General features: G+C 42.5%; 1 protein-coding gene across 2 annotated transcripts in view; it reads left to right on the top strand.

The window, feature by feature from the left end:
- The first annotated feature begins 1,039 nt into the window (after window positions 1-1,039).
- The window catches only part of sp4 (sp4 transcription factor), a 56,338-nt gene continuing 41,137 nt past the window's right edge, over window positions 1,040-16,240 (top strand). The window contains exons 1-3 of one of the 2 annotated variants that reach the window (XM_060824705.1): window positions 1,040-1,136; window positions 1,456-1,538; window positions 1,902-3,588. In XM_060824705.1, coding sequence (XP_060680688.1) covers window positions 1,130-1,136; window positions 1,456-1,538; window positions 1,902-3,588 — 1,777 coding nt within the window. In that variant the 5' untranslated portion in view covers window positions 1,040-1,129. Of the gene's footprint in view, window positions 1,137-1,236; window positions 1,255-1,455; window positions 1,539-1,901; window positions 3,589-16,240 lie in introns of those variants that run through there. The other variant, XM_060824706.1, reaches the window with a different exon arrangement.

The following is a 16,240-nucleotide window of genomic DNA, read 5'->3' as shown; positions in this document are numbered from 1 at the left end:
GCATTGCAGTCAATCTGCCTTCTATTTGAAATATATTTTTTCAGTAGTCTATTATTACTACCTTCCTATTATATCCACAGTTTAGTATAGTTAGCAAACTTTGAAATTATGCCCCATATGACAAAGTCCATCTGATCAACATTGTTCTTAACATCAACACATTAGACGACATGGTCTTTAGCAAATTTTGTGTTCACCCTGCCACTCTCTCTTTAATCTTACAGATTTACATTTTGGAAACAAACCTATTGTGGTGTTTTTAGAAATATATATACACATGTAAGCACATTCAATTTTATCTAAAATAAAACCAAAATCTTTTTTAAATGTTTGAACTGTAATTAATAGATTCTCCTCAGGATATCACCAACCGAAGATACAGTGAAATAGTATCCAGAGTTTCTGCAATTTCACTTGCCTACTTTACACAACTGCAAGCACCCTGCACCTGCAGTACAAAATTTGCATCCACTCAATATCTGCAATACAAAATCTCCTGCACCTGCATTACAAAACAACATCTATGGTTTCCATTAATCTATGCCAGGATTTAAATGCCTCCTAAAAACTTTAGATATCGACATCAGAACCCTAAATCGAGAGAAATAGAACCCTAAAGCTTTAGATGCAGTCAATGGAAAAACGCCCACCCACCCATAGCATAAAGCACCGCCTTTGTTCCCTTCCGCCCATCCTCCCATGATGTAGGGGGAGGGGAAGGGCAGAACTGGGGCGGGGAACGCGTCAACTCACCGATTGCACCCAGTGCGCATGCGTGTCAGCCCCGCCATGGCAGCTGAAGTCCTCGTCTCCACCAACCGGGCTCTTTATCAGGAGGGGAACTACAATTCCCAGCGTGCTCTGCGCACCGCCCCTGCCATTCCAGCCCCAAGGCCGCAGAGCCAATCAAGCCTGCGGATCGAGCTCGGCACGTCAAGTCTCTGGGTTCGTTGGTGCTGTCGCCGGGTTCGAGGCGCCGCCTCCCAGTTCCATTTCCGTCAATCAAGAGGAACCTGATTATTCCGTCCTACGCAAACAGCCATTCGTGGAAAGAAAGGGCCAGCCCTGCCTTGTTCTGCCTACATTTTGTATTGGCCTTATTTTTTTTCCCCTTCTTAAGCAATGCAGAATGAGTGGTACGTAACCCTCCCTCTATCCCTCCCTCCTTAAAAAAAAACAAGAGGGAAAAAGTCAATTTACCTTGGTGACAAGCTTTCTGCTAATTGATCAGCCTGACACCAAGAATCTACAGTAGTGAGTTGTCTTGAGACAACCCTCTTTTGGGTGTTACTTTGTATCCACTGGGTCGGGTTTCAAACCACGTTTCTGTTTTTTGCTCCCCTCCCTTCCTAGGGAATTGATGGGTTGATTGAGACAACTATGTGAAAGTAACGTACAGTTCACAAAAAAAATGAACTTATTTTGTTACGATTATTTGTATTTTTTTGTTCACAGATCAAAAGGAGGAAAGTATGGCCACCCTAACTGAAGGAGGGAAACCTGGTGAATATTTGCAAATCAAAACATCAGGCTCACAGGTAATGGAAACTAGATTTTCAAATCCAGACTTATATGCGCGTGTAACATTTTATTTTTACGCGTTTAAATGAAAATGCTTGCTCTGCTACAACTGCTGCTGAACTAATGTTGCTAACCACTTGTCTGTGTTGCATTTGTACGTGAAGCCATTTTTCTCCTGCAGATCTGAGCAGCTACTTCCTGATGAAGCAAACTAGAAATGTACGCTTTTAAAATTCGTTGTAACGATCGAAATGCAACTGTTTTGTCGTTAATTGCTCTGTACTTCCTGAGTGAAGCCCCTTTTTTTTGTGCCTAATGTAAATTCACACCCACTCTTTCCTTTCTAAACCCGCCCACTGTGTGTGTGTCTATGTGGGTAGGACACCCAGCCCTCTCCTCTCGCCCTCCTCGCAGCCACTTGCAGCAAGATCGGATCCCCGGGGCCGGCGGAAGGGGCGGCCGTCGCCGCCTCCACCGCGCTCCAGGGCGGTCAGCTGGTGATCGAGCAGAGCTCGGGAGCGGTCCAGCAGCAGCAGCAGCTCGAGTTGGTCACCGCTCAGCTGTCGGGAAATGGCTGGCAGATCATAGCCGCCGGGCCCTCGACGACCAAAGAAGGCGCGGTTCAGCAGCCAGGGGCGTCGGCGGCCGGCGCTGAGGGAGAAGACGGCGGCGGTGGCGGCGACGACAACGACGACGGAGGCGGCGGCGGCAGTAACGGCACCGGCGGACAGGATGTCGCGGCCGGCTCGCCCAACCCCCGCATCCGGCCCGTCGTGTCGGCGGCTGGTCAGTACAACGTGGTGCCGGTGCAGAGCCTCCCGAACGCGGCCATGGTGGTGAGCGCAGGCTCCGGGGTGGCGGCGGCGGCATCCTCCTCCTCCTCCTCCACATCATCCTCCGGCCTGCAGTATCAGGTGATCTCGGCGGCGGGGGCCGAGGGGCAGCAGCAGCAGCAGTCGATCCAGATCGTCTCGGCGGGGAGCCTGCTGGCCCCGGCGAGCCGGGGTTCCCCTCAAGCGGGGTCCCTGGCCAACGCCGTGCCCATCCAGATCCGAGCGGCCGGGACCGGCGGCGTAGGCGGCGGCGGCCTGTCCATCCCCCTGCAGCTCCAGGGCGTTCACATTTCCGGAGCTCAGGCTCAGATGGTCGCCACGCTGCCCATTAATCTGGGAGGCGGCGTGACCCTGGCCGTGCCCATCAACAACATGGCGGCGGCGGCCACCGCCGGAGGAGGATCCATTCAGTTCGTCCAACCTTCCGGGGACGGCGGCCTCTCCAACGGCGGGGCTCAGGCCTTGTCCACGCCCATCTCCGGCGGGGCCTCGGCGGTGAACAACACGCCCGAATCTCCTCCTCCCCCTCCTCCTCCTCCTCCGGCTGCACCGGCCTCCTCCTCCTCCCCGCTGCCAGGCGGAGTTACCGCCGCCGCCGCCCCCCCTTCGTTGCTGCAGACCTCGGACACCGTGTTCAGTGAGCCGGCCGGCTCGGACAACACCGAGGAGGAACAGCAGGCCGCCCCCGAGGGGGAAGGGGACGCCGCTCAGCCCAACGGCCTGCAGAACCTTCCAGAAGGCGGCCAGCCGCTCCAACTGCCGTCTGCCCTCCAGCCGCAGCAGCAGCAGCAGATCGTCCAGGCCCAGATCCCACAGCAGCAGCAGCAGCAGCAGACCGTCACCACCATCCAAGGGCAGGCCCTGCAAGCTGTGCAACCCCAGACCCTTCAGCTGTCCACGCTGCAGAACCCCACTCAGGTCATCATTCGGGCACCGAGCATCACACCGTCTGGGCAGATCAACTGGCAAACCATACAGCTGCAGAACATCCAGAACCTTTCCAATGTACAGATCCAGAACGCTCAACAGCTGACTGTGACCCCAGTGTCTTCAAGTAACTCTGGTGAAACGGCTATTGCCCAAATTACCCCTGTAACTGTCACTGGTGGTACCATTAACTTAAGTGCTGCGCAACTTGCCTCAGTACCTAACCTTCAAACAGTCAACATTGGCAGCTTGAGCTCAGGAGGACTCCAGGTGCAAGGAATACCAGTGGCCATCGCCAATCTAACAGGTATGACTTGTCCTTGTCAAATATGTTATGTTCTAGGTATAAGCATATTTAAGTTACATAACGTTGGCTTGGTTTGTATTTGACATTTTTACCCAAGTAAACTTGCCAAATATGTTGCAGATAATAGTGTTTTTTTAAAAAACAATTTTGGAAGCTTTCTGGCTCGGAGAGGGAATGGGGGAGCAGTGGAGGTTATGTATGGTGTGGGGGAAAATTGTGGTTTCAGAGAAAGTGATCTCCCTAAGTTCCAGATATATACCAATTCAGAAGAGCCTGCCATCCTGATGTGCAATTCAAAATTGAATACAAGAATTAGCTTATTCCTAGACTTCTAAAATTGAGTTTGTGTCTTTGCTCTGAACTTTGAATTTGTAGAAAATCTTTTCTATAATAGGTGTTTTTGCAGGGAGTGTATCAGCCTTCAAAAAAGTAACTTCCAAGTAGCCTGATTTTCTTTTTTGTTATAGTGTTATTCTGTTTGTTCAGATGCATAATTATGTAGTTAATTGCACTTTACCTGGTTAAAAGTAAACTGCCTTCATCAAAATGTGCTGCAAAACACTTTTATTTGGAACTGAGGGAAGCTATGCATTTTTCCTGTTGTCTTAAGTTACAGATTTGGTGTTTTGCAACACAACCTATGCAAAATAATCTTCCTAACATTTACTTTTGAAGTCAAATCTGTGTACATTCGTAACATTTTTGTTCATGTGTTTGGATTGTACTTGAACTGTTTTTTGGGTCATAGGTTACCAAAGTATTTTCATGCTAAACCAAAATATTTAGGATCAAGCTATAAATCCAAAAGTTTTAAGATTCTTTCACCGCCCTGATAATTTGTTCCTTCTATAATCTTTAACTTTTGATATTTTAGTAAGAGAGATATTAACAAAATTGCATTGTAAAAGGTTTTTGAGGATCAAAATCTCCAACTATAAATAATTTATAAGCAAAGCTTCATAATGACTTTGGAAATATTTTTAAAATGTTGTTTATCCTATTTTGTTTTTGAGAGAGCTTAGTGTTTAAACTTTTGATATCTTTTTAAACAAAACTAGTTTGAGTGCTCAAGACCAGAAGGGGTTCTAATGAAATTGTATCAACTTAGAGGATGTTTTCAAAAATATTGTTTTCTGAGAGCTGTATATTCTAAATACAAAAGAGATTAAAATTTTCAACAAATATTACTGAGGATCATGGTTAGATAAGACGTTTTGATAAATTCTGACTTGACTACTATTGCTTCTTGTTCTTGAGCTTGTAGATATTTTTAATGAACATGATCAGACATGTTATGACCCATCTCTGGAGTAATGGGTCTTGAACCCAGGCTTTCTAACCCAGAGATCGGCATAGCACCACTGTTTCACCAGAGTCCCCATCCTGCATCATGTTTTGAATTAGCCCAAAAGTGGTCTTTTGTTAACATAATCAAACTTTAATACCATTTCTTCCTGACTGGTTTGCAAATCGTGAAGAAGCAAGTCCTTAAAGTAGTTTTCAATTCCAAATGATTTTATTTGATGTAGTTAGATTTTAGACAGACAAATCATGATATTTCAGTTGATTTATTGTCAAATGGATTACACTATGAGAACTTCTAAATCTATGTTCTTTAATGATAAATCTTTTTATATACTGTGCGTAAACTGTAATGTTTTGATGTTAGAGATTATGTATTAAGCTTGGAAATGTGAAATTGGTTCAAACTGTGTGAAAAGCTTTTCACCTTTATTAATATGCAAGTGTTTTTAAAGATCAATTAAGCATCTTAAAATATTTTAAATCATTCTTATAAACAAAATTGTCATACTATATAACCTTTTTAGACCAATGTACATTGTAGCATTTCTTTGTTAACTCTAGATTCCATTGAAAGCAACATTAGGGACTGAGATGAAATGAATGCATTTGTTTCAGAGAGCCTTGGAACTAACAAAGTTAGTTGACTGTCCTGAGAGCAGTATGTTTTTAAAAATTTATTTATACTTGTGCTTTTGCAGGTATTTTCAACTTTCCAAATTATTGTAGGCAAGTTTCTCTCTTTTATTGAACCTGATTGTGTAATCAAAGGAAAGTGGTGATTTCCCCTAAAAGCCTGAGTCATTGCAAGGATTGCCCACTGGCACCAGATCATACATGCTGGAAAAATTTGAGGTATTAATAAATTGCATATAATATGACCACCCTGGTGCTACACAATACAGAATTACAAAAGACCATTATGAATATATTGATTACAGGTTCTGTAGAAGGTCGCATACAAATCAAGTACCACTTCTTGTTTTCCCCTCTCCTTTTAGCCCCAATTCTTAATTAATTAAAATCTGAGTTTTTATACTTAAGATATTGTAATTGTCATTACAATAATGATGTATTGAAGATAATAGATGTGCATTGGAAATGCAGGTTTTTGAAATCTTTTTCTATGAATAGCTGTGTTGATTTGACATTACATATAGATAACCTAGCCTTGCTTTAATAATTCACAATACTACTTTATTAGTGTAGCAGTAAGTTCTACTGAGAGAAATGCATAAATGGAATTTATCTGCTTTGATATCACAGGCCTATATCTGAAGCATTGGTGTAGCAGATCCTTATCAGCAAGTTTCAGTTGTCTCTTAATGGCCAGGCATTGATCATCCTTTTGACATTCCTTGGTGTTACCATCACTGAATCTCCCCACTGTCAACATCCTGTGGGTTGCCATTGACCAGATATTCGACTGAACAGCTATGCCATTACAGTAGCTACAAGGGACTGAGAATAGTGCAGTTAGTAGCTCACCACCTGACTCTCCAAAACCTGTCCACCACTATTGACAAGAACAAGTCCGGAGTGTGATGAGATAGTCCCCATCTGCCTGGATCTGTGCAGCTCCAACAACACACACAAAGCTTGACACTATTCAGGCTAAAGCAGCTATTTGGTGCAGCATCTACTCTGTCCATCATTTGCACTGAATAGTATCAGTACCTGAATCAGCATCAGCAACTTGCACTGCACAAGTTCAGCCAAGGCTCCCCAGACAGCACCTTCCAAACCCAGGACTACTTTAATCTAGGGCAAGGGCAACAGATACATGGGAACATCATCATCAATGAAAGTTCTCCAAGCTGCTCATCATGCTGACTTGGAAATGTAACACTGCTGATCAAAAACCTGGAATTCCTTCCTTCATGACGTTGTGGGTCTACCTGCACCATATGGCCTGCAGCAATTCACAAAGGCAGTTCCACCAAGACCTCAAGATCAACTAAAGAAGGGCACTGAATGGTAGGCAGCCACCAATCTCCACGTACCCTAAGTGAACAGAAAAAATTATAAATCTTAAATTCTGACTTTTTTTTTAGATGTCTTAATGCAGTACTTATGAATCTGAGCTAAGAAGCCCTGAGTTTGATCCATGATTAGCACTGAATTGTTGAAATTATTTTTCACCAAACAAGCAGCTAGCATATGATCCATGCTTTGACCCTTGGATATTATCCACACTTGTTTGCTGTCTGCTGATTCCTGCTGGAAAATACAATGCACTAAAGTGTAGGATTTAGCTGAATTATTTTTTTTTACACAGTTGGAAAAATGATATTTGTGTTATCAAATCTGCATCAAGCACTGTACCTTAAGAGTAAGCACCTTCAGAAGTCATTGAGATAAACTTGGAGCATGGAAGTTTACGTTGGAGATCAGAGCACAGTATGATTCATATTTTAATACGCAATCTATAACTCTTGTTTTTGACTAATTTTCTTGAGTATCAAAAAAAAATGAACGTGCACAAAATACAATGAAATTCCTAGTTATCTAGCCTCTGATGCCCCAGTCACAGACATTTTTGTGGTTGCTGATTGAGTCAATTGCCTCCTCTTTTATTTTTAATGCCCTTGACCCCAGTAAAATATGTCATCTCCAGCTGCTTAAATTCAAAGGTGCTGTCCAGGTAGATGACTGGTTTACATATTCATTGTCTGATATGACTCGCCTCAACTAAGATTGTTTTGGAATGTAAAGGGCTCCAAGTACTCTTCCACTGAAGTCCTTTTTTTCACTAGAAGCCTCTTTCACTGTGCATTCCGGCCTTACTGCTAATAAGTACTTCGTCTGAAACTTGGTCCATGAGAGGGACCAATTCAACATCCTCTGCATTCCTTTCCCAGCCTCAAACTTGTCTTTCTCAAGTTTCTTTCTTCGTCCTTTCTGAGCTTACCTTGTCCATGAGTGTCCACTCCTAATTATTTGATACTGTTTCCACTACACGATTTCCTAGCCAACTTTGCTTCTAGTTAACAAATCTAGCTGATTATTTTTAATTCCCTCTCCTTTGGTACTGCTTTCTTACCCTGAAAATCTGGCATTTTCTTCTTTATTTAAAAAAAAAACTTCATATTTGTGATTCACTGTCCTTTTGCTGAGCCTCCTGTCATAGAATTGTAGAATAGTGCAGATAGAGGCCATTTGGCTCATCAAGTCTGTGCCAACCCTGTGAAGAACATCCCACTCAAACTGGACAGACTGTCCTTGGTTGCAAGCATCTCTATAGAACCGTAAAATTATATAGCATAGAAGGAGGCCATTATCTGTTAGCTGTTTCTAGAACATCATATACAGTGGCTTTTCCTGGTCCCAGAACAATTCTCAGAAATTGCGAAAGGTCTTTTCTTCTACACCTTCTAGTTCTCATTTCCACACTACCAATCAGCAGCAGCATCTGAAGATTCATCAGGTTCTATGAATGTGGTAATGATACCTCGCTCTACCTCAGCACCTCTACCCCTTCCCAACTATTCTGTTGTTTCTGATTTATCACATTTATTTTATTTATCACATTTATTTTCCATGGTTCTTTTGCAACAACTATTACTGAGTGGCAATTCATTTGATCGAATATTGGATAAATTGAAACGGTTCTTTAATTCTTGCACAAGCTCTACTCTTTGGCCATAAGTATGACCTTTTCCCTGGTGACTCACCAAAACCATAAAAGATCATTCATTTTATTAACAATTGTTTTTAACCCCTTAATTAACTTTCTTTATTTGATCATCAAGGACATTTTGTTTTCTGTGTAATATTGTCAGCTTCTATTGAAAATTTCACGTATAAATTTGCTTTGTTTAACATGACTATTTCAATGCTGATTTGGTTGGCCTCACACCTTCCATCCTTCCTTCATAAGTTGAATTCCTCTTAAACTCTTCAGCCCAGGTGCAGTAGGACCTGTTCATCTAGCACTACTCAGTTCACTGACCTACATTGGTCCCTGGTTATTCTCAGTCTTGCAATCAAATCCTTCCATGATATCACCCTTTCCTACCTCTAACTGCCACCACTCCTAAACCTTCCACATGCTTGCTTCTGCTTCTTATCTCATGTATGTACCTGATTTAAGTCACTTGACTGGGGATTTTGCCCTTCGCTTTCTAGATTCTGAGCTCTGGAATTCCCTCCCTAAACCATTCTAATCCCTCCAGCATTTTCTGCTCCTCTTAAATACCCTCAAACTTACTTCATTAGCCATTTCCATGCTAAATATTAAATTGTGCTATATTAGTGTACAGCATGAATTGGATATTAAAATGCAAGTTTTAATATTCTATTTTACTGTAACACAAGTGTCCATCACGAGTCAATTTAAAGTATGACTCAAATGTTGAAAACTGGTGGTTAACACTTCCTGATCCTGGGGCAAACTAACTTGAGGATTGCACCATATTAGTCACCTAACTTCTATCTGGGTTGCTTGACAAAGTAAGGCATATTTTATTCCTTCTTAAAAGGAAGTTAAATATTTCAGATTTGTAATATGGGTGGATGATTCTGTTAGTCCATTTTTTCTAGATTAGATTACTTAGTGTGGAAACAGGCTCAACAAGTCCACACCGACCCTCCGAGGAGCAACCCAGCCATACCCATTCCCCTACATTTACCCCTTCACCTAACACTACAGGCAATTTTAGCATGGCCAATTCACCTAACCTGCGCATCTTTGGACTGTGGGAGGAAACCCACGCAGACATGGGGAGAATGTGCAAACTTCACACAGTCAGTCACCTGAGGTGGGAATTGAACCCGGGTCTCTGGTGCTGTGAGGCAGCAGTGCTCATCACCGTGCCGCCAGTGTAACTAATGTTTTTCAGTTTTGTTGATTCTAATTTCTGGGAGAATTTCATTGTTACTTCGTTATGCAAGAATTGCCTCAATAATAATTTCCAGCCCTCAAACTTTAAAGGGCACAAATGACTAAAGATGGATGGAACTTGAGATCTGAAGACTTTGTCCAAAGATCTCACTAAAAGACGATCAAACCCTTAAATGTTTCTTAAAAAACCGAAAGAACTGTGAATGCTGTAAATCACAAACAAACGTGGTAATTTCTGGAAAAACTTAGCAGGTCTAGTAGAATCTGAGGAAGGATCGTTCTACCCCCAAACGTTAACTCTGATTTCTCTCCATAGATACTGCCGGACCTGCTGAGCATTTCCAGCAATTTATGTTTTGGTCCTTAAATGTTTATGTTTAATATTTTGTTTAATATGTTAAATTTATTTGTACTTCATTTTCCTTTGAAAGGTAATTACAATATTTTAGATGTTTTAGTCAACTTTGGAATGAGTTTACTATTTGACAGCTTCTATTATCACTGTTCTGTCTAGGTCAAGACAGACATAATGTATGATGATTTTTACAGCAATCAGAAAACCAACTGCTATAATTGGTACCTTGTGTCCCAGCAGATCCATCAGGCCAAAACCTCATACTTGATTCCATGCGAATATAGAAAGATTTTACTTCAGAAGCTGCAAAAGCTGTAATTTTAATTGTAACTTAATGAAGCTACAATCTTCATTTCTCACAATACTATTTGTCCTCTGCTGTAATCTTGATTTTGTTCCACCTACCCAAATTTGCTCCTTACCCTGTTGTCTAGTTTAAAGCTGCCTCTACTTCCCAAATTTTATGATTTGCTCGTATGCTGGTCCCAGCAATGTTCAAATGCAGACTACCCTGATACTACAGCCCTCGCTTTACATAATACTGATGTCAGTCCCACTTGAACTGGAACCCTCTTCTACATTTCAGCCATGTATTTATTTCACCAATCAGGATTATTACTTTTTGAAGTTCTGATCTTCAACTTAGTGGCTAGTTCCACATACTGGCTAAACAGAAGCTCTTGCTTATCATGCCTGTATCACATTGTTAGCAACATTGACCATAACAACTGATCCTCTCCACTTCACCCTTTTAAGTTTCTGTCCCGTCTTGAGCAGAATCCTGGCATTAAGTAAGCAATTGTAGCCTACAAAGCTCTCACTCGTGGCTGCACAGAAGTCAAAGTGTGGCACTGGAAAAGCACAGTGAGTCAGGTAGCATCAGAGGAGCAGAAGAATCGACGTTTTAGGCAGAATGTTCTCATAGAGGGCTTATGCCCAAAATGTTGACTCAAGTGCTCCTGTGCTGCCTGACCTGCTATGCTGTTCCAGCGCTACACATGTCGACTCTGACTCTCCAGAAACTGCAATCCTTGCTTTCTTCTAGCTGCCCATGTGTTAGTCTTCCCTCACTAAGTATCCCCTACTACCAGTACTCATTTTTACTTCCTTTATGGAAAGGCAACCTGTACCATGGTGTCATGGCTCATTCAGGTTACAGCCTTCTCTCTCTTTCAGACCAGCAGAAAGAATATATTTTTGGGCATTGCCCAGGCTGAGGCTCATGCATGTAGTAACTTTAGTTTATGTGGCATAGCCTGCAAAGTGATATGCCAGAGCAGTGTCCTTCAGGCAGTTGACCACTACTGTTATTCAGAAGAAATTTAAACTTTAGACTGTACTTATCGTGGAGATCCATCATTTTTGAGCAATGTGAGTGACCCAGGCGGATATATCTTGCAAACTACTGAACTCTGTCATTGCCACTTTTGAGTGTCACAGTTTGCTTGACCTCATCATTGTAAAGTCCCCAGCGAGTGCTCAAACCTTGTGTGGTGGGTAGGCATCTGGTGATTCTATTGGCAGTGATCTTTTGCCTAACTCCAGTTACTGAAAGCATTAGACTACAAAGAGACGATAATTACTCTGTTGCCTTTATGATGATTTTAGTCGAGAGCCATTACGACACACCTTTGGTGCAGGTGGAACTGTAATCTGCTTTCTGGTCTAGAAGTAGGGACACTACAGTGGTGCCACAAGTAGTTCTTCCAAAGAGTACTACATCCAAAAGAATATGCAGGCAATCCCTGATAGGCTGCAGTAGGTCAGGAAGCAGTTAATTGATGCAAGCAAATCATTTTGTTGAGTTTCTTCAAAAATTACAGATTTGCCTTGGACAAAACCAAAATTAACTCAGCATCTCCAGAATAAAATTCAATTACATCATAACACAAATGGACATTTTTCTGCAGAATGACACAGTACGTTTTTAGAGTATTCTGATATCGGTTTTACAGCCACAGATTGTGTAGAAGCAAATTCTGTCTAATGTATGATTTGTCAAAGAGAACATCTGCATGACCCTACAAAATCACTTCTTTCAAGGTAGCCAGGAAAAGCGATTGGACAATTTCATCTTTACAAGTATTGTCCAATCTCTAATCACAGGCCCTGCAAGTTAAGAAAATAATGCACTGAAAAGTAAAGGCTTAACCCAGTCAATTCATCCTGCTAAATTCTGATTGAAGCTAAGGTGCGTGTCAAAAACAGCCTCAGGAAAAAGTTGCATAACGAAATGCAAGGTTGATTAGGTACTCGATGAGATGTTAACCTCAACAGCTGAGGTCTTTGCCAAATCGCTGAAGATGGGCTACTTCTTGAGATGCTTTAAGTCAATTTTGTTCACAGTAGTCCAAAAACCAAACTGTCAGTAATAGATTGGTAAATCGATCTTTCACGTGTGCCATATGAGAGAAAATGGATATGGTGAAATTCAGTTTACTTTAAAGTATTATCATCATCTCAGTAACAATCAATGCAAAAATCGTGCTATTTATTATGGTTATATTTTTAAATGGAATATTTTCCATCATGCAGAAATAGCTATCTTGCTGAAGTCTTGTTAATGTCATTCCTATTCTCCCATTACCATGAATACTTCTTTGTGAATGCCAAATTAGAAATTGACTGAGTTAACCACCAATGTCTCATGTTTCAAATTGGAAGTAACAAATGTAATTGTGTTGGGTAACTGGGGTTGACTAATAGATGATCCTTTTCTGAAGTTGTCGGTTAGGATTAATGGAGGTTATGCCTTAGGCTCCTTGAATGACATAGTGGTGTGGGAAATGAGTGGGGGAAAGTTACTGATTTCAAGCCAAACAATTAGCATAGCCAGCAGGAACTAATATCAGTCTTAAAAATAAAAATAGATTTCAAAATACTGCAAACCAAAGAACAAGATGAACACCAAACCCAAACATTAATTCCTCCTTTCTTCCCAAATGCTGTGTGCAAATGTTATGAATTCTCATAACATCTATGGTAGTTGAAGAGCCATGCTCTAGCATGGCAATGTGTGTATTTGTTTATCGAAAATTTAGTTTTGATTATCTCATTCCATGTTTCACCAACGGACATTTCAGAAATTTGTTCATTAACATACACTTTTTAAAATATATATAGCTCCAGAGATGCACTGAATTAACTTGTGGTGTAGAAGTTTTGATTGTGTAGTATTTATTTTAAATTATAGTTGATACATGTTCGAGAAATGCAAGAAAAACTGCCCATGTTGTCCTTCAAAAATCATAATCCATAGGTATAACTTTTGTCTGTAAACTGAACTAAATTTGAGTACAAAATGGCCAAGATGCTGGTTGCTTATCTAATGCAGTTGAGACTATATTATTGAAATGGCCTAGTCTATTATTGCTAGAAAGTTATCAAGAAATTCAGCCAATGTAGTAGTAGTAGTGAGTGGCTTCGCCTGTTCAAATTTTGGAGAGTCTGAGCACGGTAATCTTGGATTGACTGGGCATAATAGCTCCTTCGAATCCTCTCACATCCTCCAGACCAAAGGGGTAGCCGTGGGCACACTTGGGCCCAGCTATGCGTGTCTCTTTAGCTACATAGGACAGTTGATCTTCCGTAATTACACTGGCACCACTCCCCACCTCGTCCTCCGCTGCATTGATGACTGCATTGGCGCCACCTTGTGCTCCCGTGAGGAAGTTGAGCAATTCATCAACTACACCAACACATTCCACCCTGACCTTAAATTTATCTGGACCATCTCTGACACCTCCCTCCCCTTCCTAGACCCCTCCATCTCCATTAATGACGACCGACTTGACACTGACATTTTTTTTACAAACCCACCGACTCCCACAGCTACCTGGATTACACCTCTTCCCACCCTACCTCTTGCAAAAAAATGCCATCCCGTATTCTCCATTCCTCTGCTCCGCTGTATCTGCTCCCAGTTCCACCACAGAACACACCAGATGGCCTCCTTCTTGAGAGACTGCAATTTCCCTTCCCACGTTGTTAAAGATGCCCTCCAATGCATCTCGTCCACATCCTGCACTTCCGCCCTCAGACCCCATCCCTCCAACCGTAACAAGGTACGTAACACCCCTGGTGTTCACCTTCCACCCTACTAACCTTCGCATAAACCAAATCATCCAACATTTCCTTCCCCTCCAAACAGACCCCACCACCAGGGATATATTTCCCTCCCCACCCCTTTCCACCTTCCGCAAAGACTGTTCCCTCCGTGACTCCCGGGTCCGGTCCTCGCACCCCTCCCCCCATCCTGGCATCTTCCCCTGCCACCGCAGGAATTGCAAAACCTGTGCCCACGCCTCCTTCCTCATCTCCATCCGAGGCCCTAAAGGAGCCTTCCTCATCCATCAAAGTTTTACCTGCGCATCCGCCAATATCATTTATTGTATCCGTTGCTCCCGATGCGGTCTCCTCTACATTGGGGAGACTGGATGCCTCCTAGCAGAGCGCTTTAGGGAACATCTCCGGGACACCCGCACCAATCAACCACACCACCCCGTGGCCCAACATTTCAACTTCCCCTCCCACTCTGCCGAGGACATGGAGGTCCTGGACCTCCTTCACCACCGCTCCCTCACCACTAGACGCCCGGAGGAAGAACGCCTCATCTTCCGCATCGGAACACTTCAACCCCAGGGCATCAATGTGGACTTCAACAATTTCCTCATTTTCCCCTTCCCCCACCTCACCCTAGTTCCAAACTTCCAGCTCAGCACTGTCCCCATGACTTGTCTGGACTTGTCCTACCTTCCTATCTTCCTTTTCCACCTATCCACTCCACCCTCCTCCCTCACCGACCTATCACCTTCATCCCCTCCCCCACTCACCTATTGTACTCTGCTACGTTCTCCCCACCCCCACCCTCCTCTCACTTATCTCTCCACCCTTCAGGCTCTCTGCCTGTATTCCTGATGAAGGGCTTTTGCCCGAAACGTCGATTTTACTGCTCCTCAGATGCTACCTGAACTGCTGTGCTCTTCTAGCACCACTAATCCAGAATCTGGTTTCCAACATCTGCAGTCATTGTTTTTACCTGGGCATAATAGTTGTTAGGGTGCTTTGAGTTTGGTATGGTATACAGTGAGTGGTGGTTTGATCAGGTGAAGCTTTTAACTCTCAGCATACTTTGGTTATGACATATGTCACCTTTAGTTCTACAAGATGATGTGGTGGCTAGGGCTCTTTTGAGCTTCCAACAAATTTTGTTTTCTTTTAGTATCTACTGGAACATTAGAAATCCCATAAGTATACTGACCAGTAAAATGCTTTGTTTGATAATATGCAGAACTCATTGGCATATTTGTTAACTAATACATCAAGGAAGGGAAGATCCTTGCTCACTTTTATTGGCAAAGTTGAGTGCAGGATAGAGTTTTTTTTTATTCAAAGGGAATGGTTCTTCCTGTCCAATTATTATTGTCCATCTTAAGACCCTTGATAATGTAGTGAGTTACTGCCTTGAACTGCTACAGTACATTGTGTAGATAGACCCACAATGCAGTTCGAGCAGACATTCCTGGATTTTGACTTTGTGACAATTAGATAAGTGTATTTCTAAGGTCAGATAGTGAGTGGGAACTTGTAGATGATGTTCCTGTGAATTTCCATACCTTTTCCTAGATGGTAGTGGTGATTGGGTTTAGAAGATGTTGTTGTCTAAGGATCAACCTTAGAATTTCTGTAATGCTGTTACTGCGATGATAGGAAGAGTGTGTTTTTGTTTGTAGATATGGTACCAATCCAGTGAGCCGTTTTGCCCTGAATGGTGTCACACTTGTGTTGTTGCACTTATTCTGGCAAATTAGGAATATTCTATAACCCTTCTGACTTGTGCCTTGCATCTTTATCAAGTACATGATATTAATGGGGGAAATTATGTTGTTGAAGTATTCTAATAGTGGCCATGAATGGCCCTTCTCATTTTTTCAATGCTTTCTTAAAGTTTAATTTTCCTTTGTGCAAAATCAAAAAAAAATGATAATCACTGCTGTGGACTTCAGAGTTTGGTGCTTTTCGCTTGCACCGATAGAGTATTGCATGAAAACATGGAGCAGAATCTCAGAGCTCTGAATGGTGTGGCCCTATGGCTCGGATGAATGCGAGAGTCGGGAGAGATGTTCAGTGAGGCCAATCTCAGTTTTGTGATC

The sequence above is a fragment of the Hemiscyllium ocellatum genome, chromosome 5, assembly GCF_020745735.1.
Source record: "Hemiscyllium ocellatum isolate sHemOce1 chromosome 5, sHemOce1.pat.X.cur, whole genome shotgun sequence".
Taxonomy (NCBI): Eukaryota; Metazoa; Chordata; class Chondrichthyes; order Orectolobiformes; family Hemiscylliidae; genus Hemiscyllium; species Hemiscyllium ocellatum.
Note: the sequence above shows the minus strand (reverse complement) of the source record. Positions and strands in the feature narration are given on the sequence as shown.